General features: G+C 35.9%; 2 protein-coding genes across 2 annotated transcripts in view; both read left to right on the top strand.

Annotated features, from left to right (window-relative positions):
- Positions 1–8,858, top strand: part of LOC127806428 (diacylglycerol O-acyltransferase 1) — a 44,339-nt gene extending 35,481 nt beyond the window's left edge. Inside the window, exons 12-16 of the mRNA XM_052343717.1 lie at positions 2,520–2,582; positions 3,094–3,141; positions 6,913–6,975; positions 7,857–7,910; positions 8,376–8,858. Coding sequence (XP_052199677.1) covers positions 2,520–2,582; positions 3,094–3,141; positions 6,913–6,975; positions 7,857–7,910; positions 8,376–8,486 — 339 coding nt within the window. The 3' untranslated portion in view covers positions 8,487–8,858. The remainder of the gene's footprint in view (positions 1–2,519; positions 2,583–3,093; positions 3,142–6,912; positions 6,976–7,856; positions 7,911–8,375) is intronic.
- Positions 8,859–14,142: 5,284 nt separating this feature from the next.
- Positions 14,143–25,406, top strand: LOC127806572 (uncharacterized). Its single transcript, XM_052343949.1, has 2 exons — positions 14,143–14,724; positions 24,483–25,406. Exons 1-2 carry the CDS (start codon positions 14,351–14,353, stop codon positions 24,790–24,792), a joined length of 684 nt encoding a protein of 227 aa, XP_052199909.1. The 5' UTR covers positions 14,143–14,350; the 3' UTR covers positions 24,793–25,406.
- The last annotated feature ends 1,742 nt before the right edge of the window (positions 25,407–27,148 follow it).

The raw sequence follows: 27,148 nt of genomic DNA, 5'->3' as shown, positions 1-27,148 counted from the left end.
TAGTTTTACAACCAGAACAAAGCAAACCTCACCAAAACATTATGAAACATTTACAGAGCAGTGAGTTGATTCGAGAATCCTCAGGAATATTTAACAAAATTAATTGGCTTCTGTTTATTTTAGAAGAAATTATTAGATAACACAAAACAAACTTGTAGGTATGTTTAAAGAGAGAGATAAAAAGTTGAAAATATAAAAATTAAGTCACTCAATCCCCTTACGTTGTGTTATTATATAGGTATTTTGATTTCACAAATATTATATAGTGGGCTTTTCTCCATTCATACTTTTACTTAAATATAGTGTTTTTTTATGAATTACTTTTTCCTATTACTTAAACCTTTCATTTATAAGTATTAGTAATCATTAACCTTTATTTCCTTATATTTGATTGTTGTTGAGGGAAAAAAGAAAAAAAAATAATTCAACGATGGTTTCACAGAGGATCTCCTAACTTGGGAATATTTTGGAACCTTATGCACATATAACATCATTTATGCTTGTGCTTAAGATAGATTTTTTTTTACATCAATTAATCAAATCTTGTTTACCTTTGAATTTACTTCTAGAAAATAAAAGGACATCTGTCTGGAAAATATTCGATTATTTAATTACTGAGTTTTCAAAAACATTTGTATTGAGTTTTTGGTCACCTCCACAACATTTTCAATTGTTTCTAATATTTCTTTGTTGTTTCTGTTATGTTTTCAATAGCTCTCTATTTCCAAGCTAACCAATGTAACATATTGAAATTGAATTTCCTTAGCTTTTATTTGTGTAATGTCATGAGAAATGATTGGAAAAATATTTGAAAATATAACAAGGTTCTGGAAACAAGGAACAAAATTTCATTTTGCCCACATCAAAATAGCTGAAACAATTCTTTTCTTATGGAGACAATACTGTTCCTAACAAAACATACTAAACCTTCCTTAATGCTATGAAATTTTTGGAAAAATTATGTCATCCAACAAGAAGGGAAATTTAATGTGTGTATTTGACTGAAGAAAACATCTTAATATAATGAGAAGTTTGAGAACATGTAGAGTAAAAGAGAGATATAGATTATAAGAAAAATGGAGTATTACTTATTCTTTTGCTCTGTCATTATATCTAGGTACTCTTTTATATAAATATTATCATTGCAATAATCTAGTTTTTTTGTAGACCTGCAACCAAGTAAAACTTCAAGTTTTGAGTATCATTGCCCTTTGTTAAATATTTCAACATTTATGGGAAATAAAAATTTAATTATGTTTCACCAAAGACTCATATATTGGGAGCTTGTTTTCATTTTGTATTCTATCTTTTCTTTTCTTTGTAAATTTTATTTGGTTGGACTCTGTGATTTTTTAGATATGGCCATAGATAGAGAGATTGTCAAGTTAGAATTTGTGTAGCTGACCCCACCTCGTGGGATTAAGACTTGATATGTTGTACTAGTAGTTGTTGGACTCTATGCATATTTAGAAATATAAGTATTTTTGGTTCATATAATTAATGTATTAGACACTAATTTAGTGGAGTTGAATTTGCTTCCAAATTCCTTACTTGTAACTTTTATGTAAAAGATATATGTGGACCTAAAAAGATATTCAATTATCTAATCTCAAGCTTTTATAAACACTTACATTATATTTTATTCTCTTTCCAAACATTTTAAACTTTAACAAATTTTTTATTATTTCCCTCATGTTTACTAACCTATTGATGGTAAGATGCTTGAGGCACGATTAAGATGATTTAGTCATGTGAGAAGACTGATAGATACTTCTGTGAGGAAAGTGGATGGAATGGAAGAGGCTTTTTGACAAAAGATGTAGAAGAAGAGCAAGAAAGACTTCTAGTAGGGTTAAGGCTTGATATATTGTTTTTTGTTCGGTTGTGTTTCCAAAAGGATTTTGAAACATTCAATTTCCTAGCCAACCAAAACTTTAAAAATAAGATGTCCCTAGTGCACAAGGAACCCTGCTTTGTGATGGTTGGGGTAGGGTTGCCAAAATAAAATTTTGAACCTTGGTATACAAGCCATTGTGTTTTGCATAACACAATGAATTAAAATCTGGAAATAATAGCTATGATGTTGCAATACTTGATTGTTGTTTATCCTGTTGCACTTACAAGAGTTGGTTGATTCTTGTATGACATCTTATCAGTATAATGTCTAACTGGCATAGTAAATTGTGAAAATAACAGAACCTCATGTATATATGTCTTAACCTTTTAAAACTATTTTACTAAAGAAAGGGGAGTATGCATTTATTTGCCCCAAATAGTAAACTCTTATTAACATCATGATTGTATCATTCCAACAAATAGAAAATTGTCGGACCAGGGTTGTGTATATCTGGTTTTCAAATGGTAACTTATTTACTTGTAAGTTTTATAATAATAATTGGAAAAACCAGATATCTATTTTGAATACATGGAAAATGAAAACGTGCTTTACTATCAAGTGTACTGCTTATTGGATTACTTTTTCTGTTTAGTAACATATTGAACTTTATTTTTTATTACAGCCTGTTCATAAATGGATGGTTCGGCATATTTATTTCCCATGCTTACGGAATGGAATACCCAAGGTAATTTTTCTGACGACAGCTTGTTCATATCTTGCTATTTGCATTTTTGTCTTTCTATTCAGGTTGGGTTGTTTGTTTATTCCATTTTTTTCGCTTTCTTTCTTCTTTTTTTTGTTGGATTCTCTTTATTTGATCTGTTGTGTTTGTCCTTTTTTTTTAATCGATTAATAATGCTGAATGATAGTGGTCCATTTTCTGTCCCATGTGGCTCAAGTATATTAAAACAAACACTTCTTTCTAGTTATGCTTGCTGCCTTCAGGTTCAAAAAATCTTCACTCTAATACCACTTAACACAGGGTGAGATGAAAATTTAAAAAGTAAAAGAGGGTAATATTCTTGTGGAAGTGCCTCTCCTATGCTAGTTGTTATTTAGCTTGAGAAAATCACTAGTCATTTTAAACCACGCGGTTGCATTTGGATTCCATTTATGCTTAGTATCTACTCAATGCATGGGTGTAGTTTGCAGTTGTTATAACATTATCACTTACATTATATTCTCTGTTGCTTCAGGGTGTAGCTGTACTGATTGCATTCCTTGTATCTGCTATTTTTCATGAGGTAAAATACTCTCTTGTTATCTTTATAATCTTTTGTGAAATTCATGCTACGGCTAACTTAGATAGCACTGTTTGCTTTGTTGTATCACATTTTTCATCACATGTTGTTGAATGAAGGGTTTCAATGATCTCACAGTAGATGTATTTTTTTAGCCTAGTTATCAGTTGTTCGTGTTGTGCCCACTGAGAAAACCTTATATGCTAGTGAGTTGAATTGCATCAAGTTTCAGGGACCTTGTGTAACTTATTAATCTTGAAGGATATGTTTGTGTAAGATAAATATCTATTTCTCTAATATCTTTGAAGTATCTTATTGACATTACTTCTGATTCTCTTTTAATTAATTCTTACAAAAACTTGCAACATGTTATTTTTGTAACTGTCTTTTCTGGTTCAAAGTTGCTAGATTCATCCTCTGGTATTTTGATTCTGCAAGTGCACACATTTTTCTTCTGCTTTATTTTTTTCTTCAAATACTACTTTGGTGTTCCTGGAGGCTTCTGTCTACAGTTAGAGCATCTAGTATCTTCTTCCTCGGTGCATATAATCATCATTATTGTCATTCTCAACTAGGTATTAATTCTATGTATTTTTCCATTGAGATGTGTTTGTTTTAAGATGGTGGTCATGTTCAGTTCAAAGTTGCATCCATACAGGAAGACATTTCCCAGCCATTCACAAATTAAATTTGAATTTGTATCGACCAATCAATGCCATTCCTGATTTATATATCAAGAAAAGGAGCGTATCAGTTTCTTGTAAAGGTTCTGCAGAAGATATCTAATTTTGAAAAAATCATCACCTCAAAATTATATGATGCAGGCTAGTAGCACCAGTAATTTCCGATCATCGTCGCTCTTTGACTTGGAAATGATAATATCTTGACTTTATTTTTCTCATTTTCCACCACTCATGGGGAAAGATGAGAACAATGGAACTGTTGATGCGTAAATTTATTATGTATGGAAATGTCTTGAAAAGATTTTAAATAACTAAGGGAAACAAAAAAAACCCCACCTAGTGGGATTAAGACTTGTGATTGTTGTTGTTTTATTTGTCCTAAGGGACAACAAAATATTTGAAACATGTGGACAGATTTGGGAAGAAAAACTAAAACCTACCTGTACAAATCTTTATGCCAATTGAACAATTAAATAACACATTATGTTTGAGAAATATACACACACTATATAAGAGCATAAATAACCAAATTTAAATGAAACCAATGGTAAACAAGAACTAATTAATTGATATCGAACAAATCTATCTTAAGCATTAGCATATATAACAACAACAATAACATATCTAGCCTTTATCCCACTATGTGGGATCGGTTACATGAATTCTAGATTTCCATGTATTTCTGTTAAGCACTAGCATATATGATTCTAAATATTTTTGAGATTCCAGTTTAGATACAATTCATAAAATTATCAAATGCAATAGTAATTATAATGTCTTAACACCCCCTGCCCCCCCCACCCCCCAACAAAGAAAAAAAAAAACACATTTTTTTAAAAGAAGGTAGAATATTGTTAATGCAAATAAAATTAGAAACATTATAGACATTAAAAAACCCAGACAACAAAACTCATGAAACACTAGGTGTGTTGGCCAACAAAAACAACAACAACAACATATCCAGTCTTTATCCCACTATGTGCGTTGGCCAACAAAACCCAAACAAAAATAAAAACAACATATCAAGCCTTAATCCCACTAGGTGGGTTGGCTACATGAGTTCGAGCTTGCCTATCATTTGTATCTACAACCATATTTTCTATAAGGCCCTTATAGGCCAGCAAGCAACAACTGCAAAGCTGTTGCAAGCACTAATGCAAGCGTATGTAGAGTTTCTCCAAGTCTTTATTGGACTTTTTCAACCTCTTTTTATTGAAGACTTCTTCCATTCCGTTTCTTCTCCTCACATAAGCCTTTTTTGGTCTTCTTCTCACATGATTAAATTATCTTAATCTTGTTGTCACGACCCTAGGGTTTAGCTAGGGTCTAGGAAGGAAATGAGAGGAATTTGGAAGAGGAACGGAGAAGAAATTGGAGGGAGATATATTGCAGAAATCAGAGAAATGAGGGAGAGCAAGGAAAGAATCATAGAGAGAAAATAGGGAGGGAAAACATGAATTCATTCTATTCTTTCAGCATACCTTTCTCTACATACTATGGCCTATTTATAGGCTGTTCAACTAGAAGTAGAGTCTAGGAACAGCACCATGTGCACTACAACAGAACTAATAGCATTTCCTAACCAACAATGTAACCAATTACAGCTTTAACCCTAAAATAACCCAAGGGTTGTGACACTTGTCTCACATTCTATCTTTTTTTTGTGGCCGCACATCTATAGTAACATTCTCATTTTCATTACGCTCATATTTTTCATATCTTGATGTTTTATTGCCAAGCATGTGTTTGCTAATATTTTCTTTTAATGAAAAGGCAATAGAATTAATTCTACTGATATTTCTAATGAACTCTGAACAACCCACTTGTTCATAAATGTATTATATATAGTTTTCCAAGGAATTTCATAATATTTAGGACATTTAAAATTTGAATTTGGGCTGTTTTGATTGAAAAGGGATTTTTTTTTTCCTTAGAATTAACAAGGCATTGTTGTCCATTTCCTAATTTTATTTTAGAAAATAAAGTTTATGGTAATTGTGAGAAGTCAGAGGTAGAACTCCAACCTAAAAAGCTAGCTTAACAGGTGGAGGGATCCTCCTCCTTATATATAGCTCAAGTCTCACTTGCTGAGGCGATGTGGGATTCTCACACTCCTCCCCTCCCCCCCCCCCCCCCTATGCCGAAACTTCTCCAATAATTGATACATGCCCAGGTGATCGGGCAGAGTACTGGTCCATGACCACGACCGAGGGTAGTCCCCCAGCCAAGGGTTGGTTCTAATACTATGTGAGAAGTCAGAGGTAGAACTCCAATCTGAAAAGCCAGCTTAACAGGTGGAGGAATCCTGTTCCTTATATATAACCTAGGTCTCCCTTGCTGAGGCAATGCGGGATTCTCACAGTAATCATAATAGAGAATTGAGAAGATCAGATCTTGCTTTCATTTGTTCATTTTTTATTTGTTTTTCCCTGATATTTCCCCTTTTTTCTTCTTATTTTCCTTTTCTTTTGGCTTGGGGTGGGGTTATCCTGGGAGGAGGTCTGCCCTCCCCAATGTCTAACCCATCTGAGCTGGGTGGTAAATGTGTTCGTATGATTTCAACAGCAGCATGGCATTCATAAATATTAGTTTTAAATTGCAGGACAATGCAAAACATAGTTGTCATATGGTAGGAGCCAATCTAAAAGCTGTCTGCTCTACAATTGCACTCTTTTACGACAGAAGATAGATATTGTTAGGATTCTGGAAAATTTTGGTTGTGATCTGATTGAAAACTAATCAGGAACTTTTCCTTCAAAAATAGCAGAATTAATGACAAACTATGATTAGTAATGGTGTCGATGATTGCATAATTTTTATATTTCCTGTTACTCTCCCTCATTAGAAAATCAAACTAAATGAATGAGTGACTGCTTGAACCCACGTATTAATAGTTAATAATTTTCCTCCTCTGTTGCATAAATCTTCTATTTTCAGAAAAGGTTGAAGTGAAACTCCCTTTTATTTGTTATACATATCTTATTTTCTTTGAGGATTTGCATTTGCACCTTTATATACCTATGTATTTCATATTTTTTGTTGGCATTGATGACTTGGTATTGACATGTAATTTTGATTAATCCATTTCTAGCTATGCATTGCTGTTCCCTGCCATATGTTCAAGTTTTGGGCTTTCATTGGAATTATGTTTCAGGTAACATCATTTATATTGTTTATTCTACTTTTCTCGTTACTGCTTAGCTGAAGACAGTACAAATGAATGAAAACATAATTTTTAATAGTATATATATGACCCTACCATTTCTTAAGTAGTAGCCACAAGGATATATGGGTGCAGAAATGGATCTAGAAATGAACACAGGATATGGTGATTTAGAAAGATGCAAAACTATATATGTTTTGTATTGCTATTTGTAGTGTTGATAACATTGACGAACATGTACCAAAAACTATACATTCCAAATCCCAATATGAAGATGCTATTTTATAATAACAGAAAGATATCAAAATACTCAAGGGATCTGTTAATCGAGCTCGGAAATACCATTAAAGTCATAATAATGAAAATACAACATTACTCAGAGATGAAAAAAAATGTAACTATATTTTTGTCAAAGTTGTAATTAGGTGCTGTTTTATACATGAAAACATATTGTATTTGTAAATTTGATCCTAAAAAAGGTTCTAAAATTTCTACTTAAGCATATCCAGGCCTGTCCATTCCATCTCCACAATGGGTACAAAACTGAAAGGGATATTAAAAAAAATTATGAAACGTGAATTTGGTGCATCTGACACGTATTCTGGTTTAGTCAATATCCATGTTTTGACACGTGTCAGCAACAAGTATGACACACAAAATGAAGTATCACTACCTGTACACTGTTTCTATAGGCTACTATGTTCCTGTATGTCTATCTTTATATTCCATCAAGAGAGGAGAGAGCAGAGGGTGGAAGAGTCTTTACTGCAGTGAATAATCAGACTTGCATAGTTTATTATATACATATTCCGGATTTCTAGGTCAGCCACCATGGCAGGAGTTTAATGGCCTGTCTTTGGTTCTTGCAACAGGTTCCACTGGTCATGATCACAAATTACCTGCAGAATAAGTTCAGAAATTCCATGGTATGTGTTCTCGACCAGTATTTGCTGCGTGTATATTAGCCAGTCTGTTTTGTTATCATGCCGTAGCCCTCTGCGTTCAGCGAAATTCCAACAATTTGAGCTCCTTGTAGGGGCCTACTATCCGCATGAGTACTGCAAACGCATAAAATATGCAACTTATATTTTCCTTATGAATTGCTGTTAAATTCATGCAACGGTCTAGTCTCTAGTTTCAGCGAAATAAAAAGAAAAGTTTCTTACCTATGTTTCCTTCTCATCCCCAGTCCTTCATTTGCGATCTTCTTAATGATTTATTTTTCCACATACTCTGATTGAATTGGAGCAGGATAAAAAGGCACAAACTCCATCTAGTAAAATAAAAAATTTGCAAATTGTGTCTAGCCTCTAGGTTTCTTTGTGTAGTGGTTGTTGGGGGTGAGACAAATTACGTACTTACTTTGGTTGCCTAATTACTTAACTTGTCAGGTGGGAAACATGATCTTCTGGTGCTTCTTCAGCATTCTAGGTCAACCTATGTGCGTTCTGCTTTATTACCATGACTTGATGAACAGAAAAGGAAACACTGCCGCCCAGTGAACTCGAGCAGATCGAAAAGTTTGTGCTAAACTAAAGTACTAAGTGGGGTTGGAAGAGAAAGTTGTTATCCACAAATTTCGTACGTGTTCTTGCTGCTTAGGCTTCTTGTTGGTTGGTTTCCTTTATGGGCAATTTTGTTTTCAGATGCCCCGGCTAGCACCTTCTTCCTATCACCTGTCTACTTGTATATTGTTCGTGCTCATGCTTCACCTGTTCTCCATTTTGGTTGTAATTTTGTAAACTTGACAGTACATTTAGAATATATACATATATGTATGTATATCCTGAATTAGGCTTGGGAGCTCTATGTCTTGTTTAAGCCAATATGAAAGTGAATTTATATGAATGAATGTCTTCTAGACTATTTGTTTATTTATTTTTTTGCGATACTACATATCAAGAATCTTCATGAACCTTGACGACAAACATCCCTACTCTATGACACTTAAGTTTGGTTTGGTGGAGTTTTTTTTTTAAATATATTATTTTTATCTGTGCACTAGCTGACTTTCTCAACACTGTAAAATTTTCAAATGGAGAAAATATAGGGTTGGTCATAGCATTAAATTGGTTATTGAACCAATGGTTTTTAAGTGAAAAACAAATAACAAAAAGAGTTGCAGAAAATGATCATGTTTCCAAACTTGTGTACAGAAAATAAGTTATAATATGTGTCTGGCAAAATGGATAAAAATAAAAATAAGTCCTTCACATGACATAATCAAGGAGAAATGAACAACTAATAATTATTGGTCCTCTGGCTCGGAGGCTGGTTGGGAACCTCTCCATCATGTGGTGGGATTTTGATTTGATGCCGTCGCCTCATCACTACCCCTATGGCTATGGCCATCTTCCTGACCTCTCTTGCGACGACGATAATACACAATCATGGGCTGCGTGGAGGAGGGTTGCGAGGGCATGCCATTTAACAACTCTTGTTCTTCTTGCTCCATTGGCCCGTTGGCTTGCTCAACTCCTAAGTTAGTTGCCACGTCATCTGCATTTCTAACCTCCTCCTCAATTGGAGCTCCTGCATCCCTAGGCTCCTGCTGCTCAGTCAATCGAATATTAAGAATCATGTGCTTCAATTGGTGTGCGTCTACGAACATGCTTTTAATGGCCTCCGGTGATAAATAAGATGTCTCGGGATGAAGCATGTCACAAATACGTTCAATGTGTTCCAACTATATAAAAGACACAATACAATATGATATAATATATAAAGAATGAACAACATATAAGTAAAATAAGAAGTTATGCAAGTGTCATACCATAGCATGTCGAGCCACGCCTAATGGTTGAAATATCATTGGAGGTCGATCCATTAGTGAAGAGATAACTTGACGGGTAATGCGGCGATACCAAGTCATGTACTCCCCATTGATTGAAAGATGCGAAGGCCCTGGATCCCCATTAATGATTGCCCGTTGCCGTCTTCGCCACATCCGAATGTAGTCTAGGCACTCCTCTTCCCAATCGTATGTAGGCTTACCCCGTTTGTCTTGATGGTGCAAGTCTACCTCGGTATCAAAATTGCGAGGGATAGGTTGCACCAATCCAAACTGGCGCATGACACGCGATGGCAAGTGCCACTCAACCATGTCAAAGCATATGAGTGGCACTTCTGCGAGCCAAATATGTTGTCCCTCAAGACAGATTGCAGGCAGCTGGTGAATTACTTGTAAGGTATATGGCTGCCAAATAACCTACAAACACCAAACAACAAACGTATTAGTTAGTGGCAATGTAAAAGATAGTACTATTGAGGCTACAGACATAACTAACAATTAATTACCTGATCCTCCGTCTGCTTATCCAACTCGTCGCGGTAGTACCTAACACTGTGTGGAGCAGGGTTCTTAGCAAATGATAGTTTGACCCTCCATCGACGACCAAGGGGATCAGTATCAGGGTCCATTTGTGCTACCCCCATCCTCATGGGTCGTCCAACGTGCAGCCTTTCCCATGACCATAATTGTAAGAGGATGAGAGGGCCAGAAATTTCACGTGCTCCTCGCTGGCATGCGCGACAAAGTGCCCTGTATAGGCATGCTAGGACTGCGCTGCCCCAACTAAGGGTCCCACACTGACCTAGGTCAGAAAGTAGTGGGAGGTATATCAGCTGCACAGTATTACCAGACTTGTCTGGTAGCAAGTGTCCCCCGAGTAAGCATAAGATATATGCTCGAACATGCATTTGCACAACATCCTCTGTTGCATTGTTTGGTAGGTTAGAAAAATGTTGACGCAACCAAGTGATCCTTAGGGATGAGCCTTTTAAGACTTCTTTTGTCGGTCGTAGCCCTAAGTATTTCCTGCACAACGACGGCCAGTGGCAATCTGATGTCCCCGTCACGGGAGGCCCGTCTATTCGTAAACCCATGAGAACGGCCACATCTTGTAGGGTGATGGTGGCCTCTCCAACTGTAAGGTGAAAAGAATGTGTCTCTTGTCGCCACCGCTCAACCAAAGCAGTGACTAGCCCCCAATCCATCTTGAAACCAACGCCAAGCCGATGCACATGGAAGAAGCCGGCCCTTTGGAGGTATGGGATCATGCGTTGGTGAGGGGTAAACCTTTTCATCCCATAGGACTGCCTTGTGCGACATGTTAGTGGCTCGACGTCATTCCCATCCCAAATGTCGCTAGATCGGTGTTCGTCCTGGAGATACAGTACACTGCTGTCGGCGGGGCCTGGACGATACCCACGTCCAATCTCCTCCATATTTCTGCTCAGCAATAAATATAAATCCTTGTCATTTTCTTTCCTATACCTAACGATTTATGTGAAGCAATTGTACATTGAGTTCTAATTAAGCGTAATTAGTCTCCCACGCCGCTTCAGTTTCTCCCCTGTTTCATTCCATTTTAACATGCGTGTTGCTCTCAATAGCATAACATCTGCATCTTAATCACTACCTTGTCATTGTATAAACATGCAACCAGAAATATAAACAGAAATAACTGTAAGTTGTAACATTAGACTCACTTTATTAGAAACCATAGTGGTAACATAAATTTTGAAACTGAGTAAACAATGTAGTAGATCACAAATACTATCCAACATCCATATATAGAAGGCAAGGCTTCTAGTTCCAATATTAATCTCAACTCCACTGTTCATACATCATTAACATGTCCAATATTATTCACATTATCTACAAATGTTTTTGCCACATCATGTCATTAAGGGGCATCTACCATGGTTTCACAAAATGTTTCTAGATAAACAAATAAAAAGGAATGGTTTGGAAAAATTACTTTGAATAACATTTTTCCTTCAAACAGTCTAGTTTAGCAAGCAAAAGCTAAAGATCTGTACTAATTTTAAAGATCTTTATCAAACAGAATGAGAAAATAAATAAAAATGGTGGCATTTTCAAAGTTTTCAATCCTATGAATGAAAACACTGGTCATATCCATATCAGGTAATGTACTTTAGATTCTTCTATAAGATATGGCATTTCTTACAATGTCCCATGATGTGCTTTACCTTTCTCTCATGAGTAGCTAATACCCAACATTCATCCCTTATACATTTCCCATTTTCAGTTCTTGTGCCAATATGTAAAGCTGATCATGAGGGGAGAAAAGATAAGAAAATACAAATCAATTTTGTTTTCTAAAATGCTAATGTATCTTAAGGAAATGAGGTTGCTAACAACAATATTAGAATGTTAATAAAGAAAGTACCCTATCAAAGAGTTTTAACACAAGAACAATTCACCCATATAAAAACCCTAAATATACATTTTTGTGATGTTTCTATCTAAGAAAAAACTTGTTCAATGTGTGAGTGCGTGAAATTTCCAATTCATCAAACATATATGTACAACCATGCTTAAAATGTAGAACATATTCATACCTTGTCTTGCGTTTTTCGATGAGAGTGAATGTCGACTATAGAGTGCTTGTGAGAGCAGGAATGATTGGATAGTGAGACAGAGAGCGTGATCGATTTTCAAAACCTGAAAAATTGTATTGAGTTAGTGAGAAATCATGGGAGAATTTAGGGATTACGATTTATACTGTTTGTTAGTGAGATTGGTTGATAAGTAGAGGGCTTGAAAGAAAAATTACCAAAAAATGAGAAAGAGATGGCAAAGGTTTTTAAAACCTAGATGCTCATCGATTGAGAGGGGGATCGACTAGATCGCAACATAAAGACCGCAAGTAATGTTCAAAACCTAGTTGATCATGTTGAAAGAGTGAGAAATTAAGGGTTAGGGTTATACCTTCTATCAATGAGAGTGAATGATAAGTATAGCGCTTGAACGAGTGACATTGACCATTAACGATAAAAAGATTACAAAGGGTGTCCAACTCAGTGAGTGAGAGCGAGATTGACCAAATAATAAGACAGATAGTGCGATCAATGCTTAAAACCTAATTGATAGTGTTGATAGAGTAAGAAATTAGGAGGACGATTTAGGGGTTAAGGCTTATACCTTACGCGAGTGACGGTGAATGATGAGTAGAGGGCTTGGGAGAGCAAGGTTGACTGGATAATGAGAAGAAGATTGCAAGCGGTGTCCAAAGTCGAGCTACTCATGTGAGAGTGAGAGATGGGGAGAGAAATATAGTGTTTTCGAATTTAAATTAATAAACATCTCAAAACGTTGTCATTTTGGTTTTCACTTGCTCACCTAAAGACCTTTTAAGTCACTCATCAAATAAGTGGTTTTTATTAATAAAAAATATGATGATTCCACTATTATTATTAGCACAAGTAGTCTTATTTATGTGATGTCTAAAGTGACTAAATAGATTCTATTTTAATAAATATTTTATTTTAGTTCTATTTTAATAATTTATCATTTAGAAAACTCCACCAAGAAAGGAATACGGTGACTTATAAATTTTTGAATGGGAAATTCTAATTTAGAAAGTTCAAAAATATGTAAGGAATGTAGTTCACACAATCACAGATATACTATTTGCTAAATTAATATATTATTTGCTAAATTAATATATAAAAAAATATCAAAATTAAAGAGTATGAAATTTTTTGAACCGGCTTCACTTACCATGGGTTATGAGTTATTATTTGAGCTACTCTTAATAATAAAATCTCACCAATAACTATTTAATAGTCTTATATTAATAGAAAAACACAATTATTTAATAGTAGATGATAATTTGATATAATTTATAAACAAAAATAAATTACTCTTAATATCTCTTTAAGTGTAATAAAAAGATAAATATCTTTAACATACGAGAAATGATAAAGATCTCATTTAATTTTACAATTCTATTTATACCATACTTTTTATCTTTTACAATTTTTTTTCATTTATGTTTCTTTTCTTTGTACGATGAATTTGATAAAATTTGATTATTTATCAGTTTATTTATATCTCTAATTTGACGATAGTTCAGTTATTATTAAATTAAGTAAAAAAATAAATCGAGAAACAACTAATTTTTTAGTTAATTAGCTGGATATGAAAGGAGATTAGAATGATAAAAGAAAAAAATGAGGATTTTTTTATTATATTAATAATTTTAATAATAATATAAAAAATATAACTAAAATTATAAAAATATAATAAAAAATCAACATCATTTCTGATGCAGCAATGGATAATTTACCATTTCATTACTAAAACCAAAAACCATGTCAAATAGTCAATGTCATCTGAATCACCACAGCCCCTCTGTGGGTCCAAGCCGTAACAAAAGACAAGCACCGACGCCGAGCGAGAAACCAAAATTGTCTGCAATTCTTCACAGAATTCCAACCAAACCCCCAAACAATCGAAGCGCAGAATCCCTGATTCCCTGCCATCTTCCCTGATTCCCTGCCATCTTCGACCACCTATACAGAGAAGAGAAGGCAGAGAATCTGTTTGTCTTGGTCAATGGAAGACTTGAGATCTAAGTCATACACTGATGGGAGAATGCAAGTGGAGAGCTACGGCTACGACGGCGACAGTCAGAGGCCTGCTCAGACTCCGATGGGTCTCCAAGATCTCAGGTGTTACAGCGCTTCATATGCATCCTCGTCCTCGTACTCCTCCGCCAATCACCCGCCGCCACCTCAGCAGCAGCAGACGAGGAGCAAAGATGCCAAGCTGAAGAAAGGTAAGTCTGCAAACGGGTCGGTATCGAAGAGTTGGAGCTTTAGTGACCCCGAGTTGCAGAGGAAGAAGAGGGTTGCGAGCTACAAGACCTATGCTGTTGAAGGCAAGGTCAAAGGCTCTTTCAGAAAGAGCTTTAGATGGCTCAAGGACAGGTACAACCTCATGCTCTATGGTTGGAGGTGATTTTAAGTTTCAAACGAACACTATCTCTCTGTTGATTTGTTAATGTGGGATATATATATATATATATATATATTCTGTAATAAGCTTACATTTTAAGATTATCTTTGTTGTTGACTGTTTTTGCTCTTTAGTTTGCTTTATTGATTCTGGGTTGGTGTTTTGGGGTTGGTCTTCTTGATCGACCTATGACTAGCTACTTCTAGGTGTATTAATGTGATGATTGCCTTCTTTGCAAGTATTGCTTCTTTAGATGCATGCTTAGAATGACTAATTTAACAATTTGCTTAGTATTATTCACAATCTGCTGCTTTGAGTTTTCTCGCAGGTTATATATGAGATCACATATAGGTCTTCATTTTGTAGCCTGAACTTTTGTAATTTATACTTCTCACACCAAAACGGACAGTTTACTTATCCACAGCATTAATGAGTTTAAAGTTTGAACACTATCATTCATCAGAAGTGCAAGCTAGTGTAGCTAGCTAACTCTGGATGGTCAGTCTCAAGTACTTGGGTTTGGACTCCATCTTTGTTTCTTTCTCTCCGTGTTTGTGTGTGTTGTGGGGAACAGAAGATCATAAATTGGCTCCTTATTCTTGATCGAGCATGGAACATATATTGATTTTTCTCATTCTTGTTTCTCCTTAACTCCCCTAACCAAGCTCTATATTTCCTTTACTATCTTGAGCCATTTAAGCAACTGAAACAATTTAAGCAATAAAGAGTGTTTCTAGTGCACGAGGCTCCCAACTTTGCACTAGTCTAGCAAGGGTCTATTTCTTTTATACAATCTTACCCTTGCTTTGCAAAATGGCTGTTCCCATAACTCGATCATGTGATCTTCTAGTCAAAAAAGGGCAACCTTACCATTGCTGTCAAGGTTAACCCTTTACTGAGACAATTTAAAGAGTAGTAGGATTACTTCTCCATATGTTACCTCTGCATGCCTTCCTCTCAAATTAATTTATGACCTTGGCTACCCTTACTTTCAGACAGTTTGAACAATAGTAGGATTATTTCTCCATAAGGTACCATTGCTTCTGCAATTTCATATGGTCCAGGAGGGGCTTGATTTTCACTTAGTCTCATAGAGAGTACACCTTTGGTTTCATCCTGTGTGATGAAGAAGTTACCCCCTGCTGTATAAGTTGGATAGTCATTTATTATAGTCAAGGATTTTCCAATTTCTCTTCAGATCTACGGCTTCATTGATGCCAAAGTATTGTCAATCTCCTGCCCCTTGAGTTTTAACTAGTTTTGCACCAAACTCCTAAGAAGCCTGTAGAGGTGCAAGTGCTTCTCAAACAAACTAGTCAATTCAGAAGACATCTGGAGTTTAATTGCTCAAAATAAGTTTGTTATATGTTCTGTGGTCTCCTGCCCCTTTGATCAAATGTTGTTCTCTTCTTAGGTAAAATCCTTATTTTGAGCCCCAATGTTTCTCACTGTAGTTGCACTTTATCTGGTGTATTTGGAAACATTTAGTCTATTTGAGGGCATATTTTTATTTTACTTAGGAAGAACAGCTCGTATCCAGCTATTTGCTGTGACAAATTCAACCAAACTATGGTCCCAGTTGTATGCCACCATTAAAGGGATGGAAGAAGTTCCTGGACTTGTGGACGAGAGTTATCACATCTGACAAGGCTCTTTTATTATATAAGTTTTGGAAGAGACGTTTCTTAAGATTTAAGTGGTCTTTCACTTTTGATAGGTCTTGTTTGATGACAGGCAGAGAGAAGGCAGGTGCCTGTTTAATTTCTTTGCATTTTATTTTTCTATATTTTAAATTTATTTTCTCTTTTTTATAGCAAACCCTATTCCAACATAAGCATTAAGTTAATCTAAGTAGAAAATTATATGTGGGGCCAGATACCTAGAATATTTGATTTAGTTTAATTTTAGCAATTCCAGAAGCTTAAGCCTAGAGGTCTTATTTCTACAATCACAAGTTACTTGATCAGATTTTGAGTTTTGAACACATAATCAATGGAAAAATATGCATCCTTGATACATAATCCTCTTTAGAATTGCTGGGAGAACCTATTTTAGAATTCTAGGGCAGTTGAATTTGAAGCATTTGTTTCAAAAAATTGCATTTTAATTTAGAAACCTCCATCTCATTTATCATTTGTGCCATATCAGATTAGAGCTGAGCTGAATACTTTTCTATGTACTTCATCCTTTCAAACCAACCTGTGTCTCAGTTACACCTTGGATTTCTTTTCAGCTAATTTTTTTTTTTTTCAATTCTGTTGAAAGTTTTAGTTGGTTCTATGTTCATCTAGAGAACAATGTAAAGATTAGTGGTCATCTGCTCTTTCTGAAGCATATATAGGAAGATATTCCATCAAAATTGTTCTCTCTTTTGGGCTACAATTACATTTGATTGCCTTTTGGTTGCCATCAATGAAGAACAGAATATGAGCCCTCTTTTTCCTAGGATGCCATTAGATCAAATTGGTGTAGAATCTAAACATTTTGTTTGTTATGCTATATTTTGCCTTCTACTGAACCTAACTGGCTCTTCATTGATTGCTGTTTTTCTTCTTAATCCTTTGATTAACATAATAAGTGGTTATTATAGATACTACCAGATACTTGGCAAGTAGTATCTTTGTGATGATTGGATAGATTAAAAGATCTTTCAAAGAAACCTATTTCGGTAATCATTTAACAGGGAGGACTGCACAAATAATTGTTGTTGATTCCCCAGCCTATCCTCATATTGACCAACTTTTTCATTCACCAAAATTGGATCTTCTATTTTTAGGCTTTTAGTTGTGTTGCTTATTGAAAATCAAACGAAAAAGTATGTTGCACTAAATAAATAAACCTTTGAAGTGAGCATCCAAATGACCTCTTACACTTTGTTTTGGAGAGGGATCATATCAGCAGCCTAGTGGCTGACATGAACTGGTGTGGGCAAGCACCTTGTTCCCAGGCTATGCTTAAGGTGTGAGAGAAACATGCCTAAGACTGGTAGAAGGAATGCATCTGATGTGAGTGAGGCATGACCAAGAAAAGGTGCATTAATGTAGTTAGCAAAGCCCCTCGGTTTCATGGTTCCTTGAGGTGTATGTCCTTTGGTGAGCAGACCAGTTGGCATAGAGCATGCCAGTACCACATGCATAAAGTAGTATTGAAGAAAGATGAATACTTTTGCTGAAAAGGAAGAAAAGAGAAAAGGATATTGACTTTAATGTAGAAGGATAGAAAATCTGATGAAAGAGGGAAAAAATGGAAGCTAAATAATACTCTCAATTAATTAACAAAATGAGGTACGCTGCAAGCCTATTTATAAGCATACAAGAAACAAAAAAATATCTCCAAGCGATGGAGATGTGTGGCACCTTTATCTTTACAAATAGGAGCTAGGACCAAGTCAAATAGAACATGACTAGATGCATAGTACTAACCAACCTAATAATAAGCTAACATGCATAATGATTCCTAATGTGCACTAACAAACTAGTGCAGATTTTTAGGCTTCCAACGGCTTATTTTGAATTATACTTCAACACTCCCCCTTGATTCAAGATTGCATACTCCAAGACAGGATCTGAAGTACAAAAACTTCTCTCTTGAAAGTGCCTTTGTGAGAAGATCAGCCAATTGATTGTTCGTTCCACAATGCTCCATCTTGATTATGCCATTTGCAACCAAGTCTCGAATGAAGTGAAAGTGTGTCAATATGTCTTGTTCTTCCATGGAGAGCTGGATTCTTTGCCATAGCAATTGTTAACTTCTTGTCACAAAAAATATTAGTTGCTTCTTCTTGAACTTGATGAAGATCTGCAAGAATCCTTCTAAGCCAAACTGCTTGACAAGTTGCTGCAACATACTCAGCTTCTGAAGAAGATATTGCTATTGTGGGTTGTTTCTTTGAACTCCACGTGATGACACCTGATCCAAGGATGAAGACACTTGCTGAAGTACTTCTTCTATCATCCAAAGAACTTGCCCAATCGCTATCAATGAATCCATACAATCTGAAATTAGGAACTTGCCAATACCAAATTCCATAATTAGTAGTTCCAGCAATGTAGCACAAGATCCTTTTTGCTGCTCCAAAATGATGCTTTGAGAGATTTTGCATAAACCTGGGAATTACACCAACAGAAAATGCGATATCCGGTCTACTATGAGTCAAATAAATTAAACCTCCTACTAAGCTTCTGAAACTCTTTGCATTGGCCTTCTCTATACCATATTGAAGTTGCAACTTCTCATTCATATTCTTGGGGTAGCAGCTGATTTTTGCAATTAAGCAAATTAAACCTTTTGAGAAGATCCATTGCATATTTCTTTTGTGAGATAAAAAATCCCATCTACTCCTTGCTTCATCTCAAGTCCAAGGAAATAATGCAATAAACCCATGTCTTACATCTCAAATATCTTCATCATATTAGACTTAAATTCTGCTATAAGAGAGTCAGAAAAGCGCATGTATATAATATCATCAACATAAAGGCAAACAATAATAAAATCATCTCTACCTTGTTTCTTCACATAAAGGATAGGCTCATTTTCGCTTCTTGTGAAACCACTTTGACGAAAGTAACCATCAACTTGCTATACCATGCCTGTGGAGCTTGCTTTAGCCCATAAAGTGCCTTTCTCAGCTTGTAAACCTTTGTCTCCTTGCCTTTGACCATGAACCCTTCATAGGTTGAGTGACATAGACTTCTTTTTCCAAGTCTCTATTTAAAATGCATATTTGAGATCAAATTGATAGCCGGGCCAATGTAGTTGTGCAACCAAGGTTAAAACAATTCTCACAGTTTCAAATCGAGCAACCAGAGAAAAAGTTTCTTCAAAATCAATACCTTGCTGCGGCGAGCACCCTTTAGCCACAAGATGAGCTCTGTGCTTTTGTATGGTGCCATCAGCATGGTATTTTGTTCTAAACACCCATTTGAGGCCACTTGCATTCTTGCCTTCAAGTAATTGCCATCAACTCTTCTTTGATCGCATTTTGTCTTTCTTCTTTTGTTGTTGCTTCTTCAAGGGTTGTAGGATCTGAAACGACAAGAACAAATTAGCAAGATTCATAGATCTCTTTCGAAAGATCTAAATCTCTAGGAGGAGTTTCATCTGAGGATTCTTCTAAGGAGGATGAACTGTTATGCCTTGAAGTTGGAGGTGAGAAAGCTGATGACCCAAGGGGAATTGGAGAATTTGTGGGGGTTGGCTCAACATCTTCAGTTGCAGGAGTCTCACTTTCAATTGGAATCTAAGATTGAGTTGTCGCATTGTTGTCATTCCAATTCCAGCTTGCATCCTTGTCAAAAACTACATCTCTTCTTATAACCACTTTGCCACTAAGAGGATTATATAACCAATATGCTTTGGATTGAGTACAATATCCAACAAAAATGCATTTTTGAGATTTTTCCTGAAGTTTGTCAATACAACCAAAAATCCTCAAATGGCTTACCGACGGCTTTGTGCCTATCCAAGCTTAATATGGTGTTTGATTCAGGACGGCCTTTGTGGGAGAAAGATTCAGCAAGTAAACCAATGTTGCCACCTCTTCAGCCCAGAAAAGGTTTGGGAGTCCTCTAGCTTGTAGCAAATTTCTAGCCATCTACATAACGGTGCAATTCTTCTGTTCAGCTACACTGTTTTGCTCCAGGGAGTATGGTGCAGTCAACTCCTTATGTATGCTATTTTCTTCACAGAAAAGATTAAATACCTTGGATAAAAATTCACCACCTCAATCTATGGGAAGAGTCTTTAAAAAAGTGCCACTTGGCTTCTCCGCAAGAGCCTTGAATTTTTTGAAATTCTCAAAAGTCTCTAACTTGTTCATTAGAAAATAAACCCAACTCATTTGACTACAGTCATCAGTAAAAAGCAAAAACTACTTACTCCCACAAGTGATGTAGTCTTCATCGACCCATAAAAATCAGTATGTATTAGTTCGAGGCACTTAGAGGCTCTTCAAGATTTCCTGCTTGGAAATGACTTCTTGCTTGTTTTCCATAAATACATCCTTCACACAAATCAAGAGAACCAATTTGACGCAATCCAAAAACCATACCTTTCTAACTTAATAGCTTCAAGCCTTTGATATTGAGATGTCCATATCACAAGTGCCATAAATTTGAGTCATTCTTCCCGCTTGCAACATGTGCTTGATTTTCCACATTAAAAATTCTAAGTGGAAACAACTTATTTTTTGTCATTTTTGCGTGCTCTATGGGCTGCCCAGACTTTTTATCATTAATAATACATGCTCCATTGTCAAACAAGATTGCATATCCACCAGCCATTAGTTATCCTACGCTCAATAGACTATGTGTCAAATTAGGAACAAAGAAAACATTGTAAAGTAATTTTACTTTACCATGGCTAGTCTCCACTGCAACCATGCCTTTCCCTTCAACTTGAATCTACTTGTTATCGCCAAGTCTAACTTGCATCTTTTATGACTCATCAAGCTCTTTAAACATCAATCTATTTCCGGTCATATGATTTGAACAGCCACTATCCAAAAAGCAAACATCATTTGGAATTTCATTAGTATGAAAATGGGCCATGAATAACTTTCTTCTTCCACATATTTTGCTTGATTCCAACAGTTTGCCTTGCAATTATAGCATCGGACTCCATTCTTATTCCCCTTTTGCTCACCAAAGGACTGCCCTTCTTACCCATTAAAGCGACCTCTTCCTCTACCTTTGCCACGCCCTCTACCACGAAAGCCTCTTCTTCCACGTCCTCTGCCAGCGGACTCATCCTTTTTGTTTGCCTCCTCCACTTGAAATGCCTTTTCTTCATTCTTCTCAACTAATCTGTTTAGCCCTGCCTCATGAGTTTGCAAAGAACCCATTAGTTCATCAAATGAAAATATAGACAAATCCTTAAGACTCCTCAATTGCAGCAACCATATGTTCATACTTTGGAGTTAAACTTCATAAAACTTTGGAAACTATAGTTGCATCAGTAATTGTATCTCTACAAGATCTCATCTGACTAACAATTGTAATTACTCTAGACAAAAATTCTTGCACCTTTTCATTACTCTTCATTGTCAAAGTTTCAAACACATGCCGGAGAGTCTGAAGTTTTACAGCTATTACCTTTGTAGAGCCTTGAAACTCCTTTTGCAGTGATTCCCATGCTTCCTTTGAAGTGTTAGCCGCTGCAATTCTTGATAAAATCATTTCATCGACAGCTTGCTGAATGATGAACAATGCCTTAGAATCCTTCTTCTTGTTTTCCTTCAGCCAGCTCTCTTCAAGATCATTTTAGTCACACGCGCTCTCTACTAAATCCTAGAGATCTTAAGATTTAAATAGAGTCTTCATCTTGATGCTCCAAAACTCATAGCACTCTCCTTTAATTATGGGAATAAGAGGCTGTAAAACACTCATGGAACTTCCGTTTGCTGCCATAGTGGTTAGCACTCAGCGGATGCACTCACTCTCACTAGGATACTTACTGCTCTGATACCAAGAGTGTTGAAGAAATAGTATGTTTGCTGAAAAGAAGAAAAAAGAAGAGGATATTGACTTTAACATAGAAGGATAGAAAATCTGATGAAAGAGGGAAAAAATGGAAGCTGAATAATACTCTCAATTAATTAACAAAAATGAGGTACATTGCAAGCCTATTTATTGGCATACAAGAAACCAAAAAATATCTCCAAGTGATGGAGATGCACCACACTCTTATCCTTACAACTAGGAGTTATGACCTAGTCAAATAGAAACATGACTAGAAGCATAATACTAACCAACCTAATAATAAGCTAACATGCATAATGATTCCTAACGTGCACTAACAAACTAGTGCAGATTTTTAGGCTTCCAATGGATAATTTTGAATTATTCTTCAAGTAGTAGGTGTTGGTGCAGCATGCAGCAGCAGATTCATGCATAGCATACAACAGCCCTCATTTAAGCCACAATGGTAGCAATATGTGTAGTGGAAAGTTCAGGAGTGCATAAAGTAGACATGGCTCACTCGCAAACAGCCTATTTGGCAGATTTGTGAGTTAAGCTATACTGAAGCTAGCTGGTGGCAGGTCGCACCAGTGCACTCAAACATGTAGGCTGTGGCAACAGTGTCATGTGGGTGCAATACCTCATGAAGGACTTGAGTGGTTCTAACTACCATGGTTGGCATATGTTTTGTTTTGCAAACAAAAGCTGGGTACAAGCCAGATGGTTGGTTGTGCTGTTGGTGTGATCATTTGCAAACAGTTATGGGTAGTTGTTCAGATACAAGTTTGCATCTCCAACTCTTGGAGATGTCCATAGGTGATTAGAGGTGCCGACTTTTGGGGTGGCCCTTGGGGGTGCCAATCACAAGACACCTGGTTGTCATGTGGCTTGCACCTATATGTATGGTTGGGTGCAGTTTTGTTAATCAGTGAGACTTGAACATTGTTTCTGCATAGTGCTATGCCAAGAGAGTTAGCATTCTCTAACCCGTTATTAAACAATGGTTGGGAAAAGGATCTTTCTCATAATTGTGTTGTGCTCTATATTTCCACTTGCATTGTTGCATTGTGTGGGTAATTTGCTAAGAGTAAACTGCGAACTTAGTGCCATGGAAACGAAAAGTTTTAGAATAAAATTGACCTTGTGATAACTAGTATCAAAGCCTCACTCTTGGCTGCATGAATAGACAGCCCTAATATCATGGTTACTAGTGTTGCATTAATGTTCGGGAGAAAGAGACCCAACTGCAGGAGTTGTTGGCTTAGATGGACAGCAATGTTGAATTTGTCGATCCTACTAATTTTAAGAGGTTGATTGGGAGTTTGAGATATTTGATTTCTACTAAGTCATACATTGTCTTTGGCATTTATGTACTTGGCAAATTTATGAAATCTCCATGACAGTCTCTCTCTCTGCCAAGCGAATCTTGAGATATATTAAAAGTACTTAGAATGATTGAACTTTTTATTCAAATACTACTAATTTTGAACTTGTTAGATATACAGATAGTGATTAGGTAAGAGGCATTAAAAAACAGAAAAAAGTACTTCTAAGTATGTCTTTCATCTTCCAAGAAGTATCAGGCAATAACTCTTCTAACTACAAAGACAAAGTATATTGTAATTGCAAAGAATGCTACCCAAGCAGTCTGCGCGAGAAATATGCTTGAAGTTCTACAACACAAGCAAGATGGGTATCATACAGACTTTCTATGATGGCAGGGTTAACAATTGGACACCAGTATTAATTTCATGGTTGTAGCAAACACATTGACATGTTAGCTTGAGTATTAAAGTTGTTGTTGCTAAGATATAACAATAAATTTATTTGACGGAAAACATCATTGTTTGATTGCTTGAGTCTGTAAGAAAATAAACAGTCAGAGAGGGCGAGAAGGTCCCTACACAAACACTCTGATGCTTAAGTCAGACATTAAAAATATTGAAAAACTGTAAAACAAAATTTCTCCTAGTATCAGAGACGTACATTTTTTGAAATGAGTGCCTATAGAGGAGCATGAAGTAATCCGAAGTAGTCTACAATTATGATTCTTATAGATAATGTCTATCTCAATATTTCTTAATTCATTAGAATTCAGATTCTTATAGATGATATTTATCCCCGTATTTTGTAATCCTTTAGAATTAAAATTCTTTATGGATAATTGTCTATCTTTTTCTTGGAATATTTGAAGGAATTTTTAATTGTCAAAGTTATCCTATGTTTGCACTTTGCATGGGACCCCTCATGTATTTGTGGAAATATTTTGGCAGCGATGCTACTCTCGAGGCTGCCCCAGGGGCACGACAGCCCTGGCCTTGGCAAGCTCACAGCCACATGGCAGGGCTGCGAGGGTGTCCCTTCAAGGCCACACAACTAGATCTACACGAGGCAACCCCCAACGACCCTAGGGCTGGGTCGCGGGGTTGCTTTTTGCAGGGCCCTCCGCGGTCTTCTTTGTTAGCTTGTGGGTTCTATTGGCCACTTGTTGTGGATCTACCCTCTGTTGCTAGGTCGTCCCAATTAAGCTATGTTGATTTGTTTATTAATTTATTTTTTGATGTTTTTTTAAGACAGGTCTAGGAAAGAGCTGGATTGGGCTTCAAGCCGTACCAGCCTCAGCCCAAATCCATGTAAATTAATTTATTTTTTGTTTTTTGAATTATCAACCCATATTTCTTTTAACTAGCATGTGTTCCTCAAGTCCCAATTCAAATATGTTGCCCAAAATCAAGCGCATAATTTTACCCAAATCAATTTTTTTTCTTTTTTAATTGACCCAATACCCAAACCCGTCAAATCCTTCCCATTCTCTCTCTTCCTTCACGTTCACAGACACCGTTTTTTACCCTTATTAGCAATCAGCTGAATAGTTCACGAATTATTCCATATTTTTTAGAAAAATATTATACTCACGCGTATTTGAAAGATTTGGATTAATACACACCTTTTTACCCTCATGCGCCTTTGGCCACGAAATCCATTGCCCACCTGCTCCCTCATTTGTCCATTCAATCTTCTTTTCAAATTGGCTTTTTCAGGAAGCTATTGACGTCCACCAGTCTCTAGAGTTGGTGCGGAGAAACCAGAATTTACAAAAGAAATTCACGTCCGCAAGACCCACGTGCTTCATTCACGTTTCACAGTTCATGTCTTCACCGTTTCATTTCTTCTCAATTTGTCATTCTCTACCTATGGTGGGTAAGAATAAGATTGAGCATTTTATTTTATTTTTTTAATGTTAAAAACATTCTAAAAGTTATTAAGAATCTCTAAAAATAATTTTCAGATTATGTAATGTAACTGTGTTTTATTGTCTCTATAGATTATAATATGTGCTTTAAATTTTGAATATTTATAGCTGATTTTTTGAATTAATTTTCCAAAGAGTTTACTGTTTACATTCTTATTTCGTAGAAAGTAAGAAGTTAGATGATTTTTCTTAGTGTTTTTTTACTTTCTATGAATTTATATTAAGTAATGGACATTGTTCTTTTTTCTTGTTTTGATAAATTAATATACTATATGGATTTAATTATTATTTTCTTTATATATATTTTGCCTTTAGAAAAATTGTGTCATGATTCTTGGGTACAAAAGGTGAAATCCCTCACCTTAAAGGCCCCACACACACTGCCCCACGCATGTGGGAGGGGTTAATCATGGTACACGGCGATCTCCAAAATAGGAGACACAGTGTATAGTACCCACAAGGAGTCACCCCCACAAGAGAATGAAACTCTCACACTGTGGCTGTCATGACTCGAACTTGCATCATTAAATGTAATATTCTACCCCGTAAACCATCTGTGCTACGCCCGTGGGGGCAATTGTGTCGTGATTCTTAATTCTAGAAGAAGCAGCAAAGAGGCAAAGACCAAAGTACAATATGCTTCTCTCATTTTAATGGTAAGGTCAGCTCGTTCGCCTCACTACTTGACACTTGTTGCCTTGCCAGCAAATTAATGTATTTTTGTGGCCTTGCAGGCTTTATGCGCTTATTTTTGGATTGTTGTTGCCTTGTCACCAAATTAAAGTATTATCGTTGCCTTGTCAGCAAGTTAATGAATTGTTTTTACTTCGTCAGCAAATTAATAAACTATTTTTGACACGTGTTTGATTTTTGGATTATTTTTTATTTATTGTGTTATTGATGGATTGCTACTTTTTGTTTTTGATTTTTAGAATTTACAAATAAAAGGTCAACTCTGTCTCAAGAAAAGTAGGAACTTGTATTCGTTCTTTTCAAAAATAGATCAATCTAGTAAAATTGCAACTACTTCTGGATTGATAGAGGGACAACTTTAAATTCCTACTAAGCAAATTCCTCGAATGCCATCTCTTGGAATTGAATATCTTTCATCCTCAAGACCTAAATTGCAATCATCTACAACCATTAAACGAGATCCAGGACAAAAAAAAACAATTATATGAACATCCTATTAATTTACCTAGATGAGATTAGAGTGGTATATTTAAAAGTTGGGCCTTATCAACCAAAACTAGTGGAATATCTGAGGACAGAAGGAAAATCTCAAGCTCATCGTTTTCAAAAAAAATGGTTCAGTTAGTTTCCTTGGTTGGAGTATTCGCCTACGACGGATAAGGCCTATTATTTCTATTGCTCTTTTTTTTTTTTTCCAGATTGATGATAATTTGTCCAACAGTTCGGCATTGGTCACTGTTGAATATAACAAATGAAAGAGAGTTAATGATTGATCAAAATGTATTTTTCTTACTAGTGGTGATTCATTAAATCATAATATGTGTGAAAGAAGAGCGAAAGATTTGATGAAACCGTCTCAACATATTAACAAGGTGATGCATGTCATGACGGGGGAAGAAGTTGAGAGACGTCGGTTGTGTGTGAGGACTTCATTTTGAAGTGTTCAATGGCTAGTATTTCAAGATTGTGTCTTTAGAAGTCATGATGGATCTT

The sequence above is a fragment of the Diospyros lotus genome, chromosome 7 (assembly GCF_014633365.1).
Source record: "Diospyros lotus cultivar Yz01 chromosome 7, ASM1463336v1, whole genome shotgun sequence".
Classification (NCBI taxonomy): domain Eukaryota; kingdom Viridiplantae; phylum Streptophyta; class Magnoliopsida; order Ericales; family Ebenaceae; genus Diospyros; species Diospyros lotus.
Note: the sequence above shows the minus strand (reverse complement) of the source record. Positions and strands in the feature narration are given on the sequence as shown.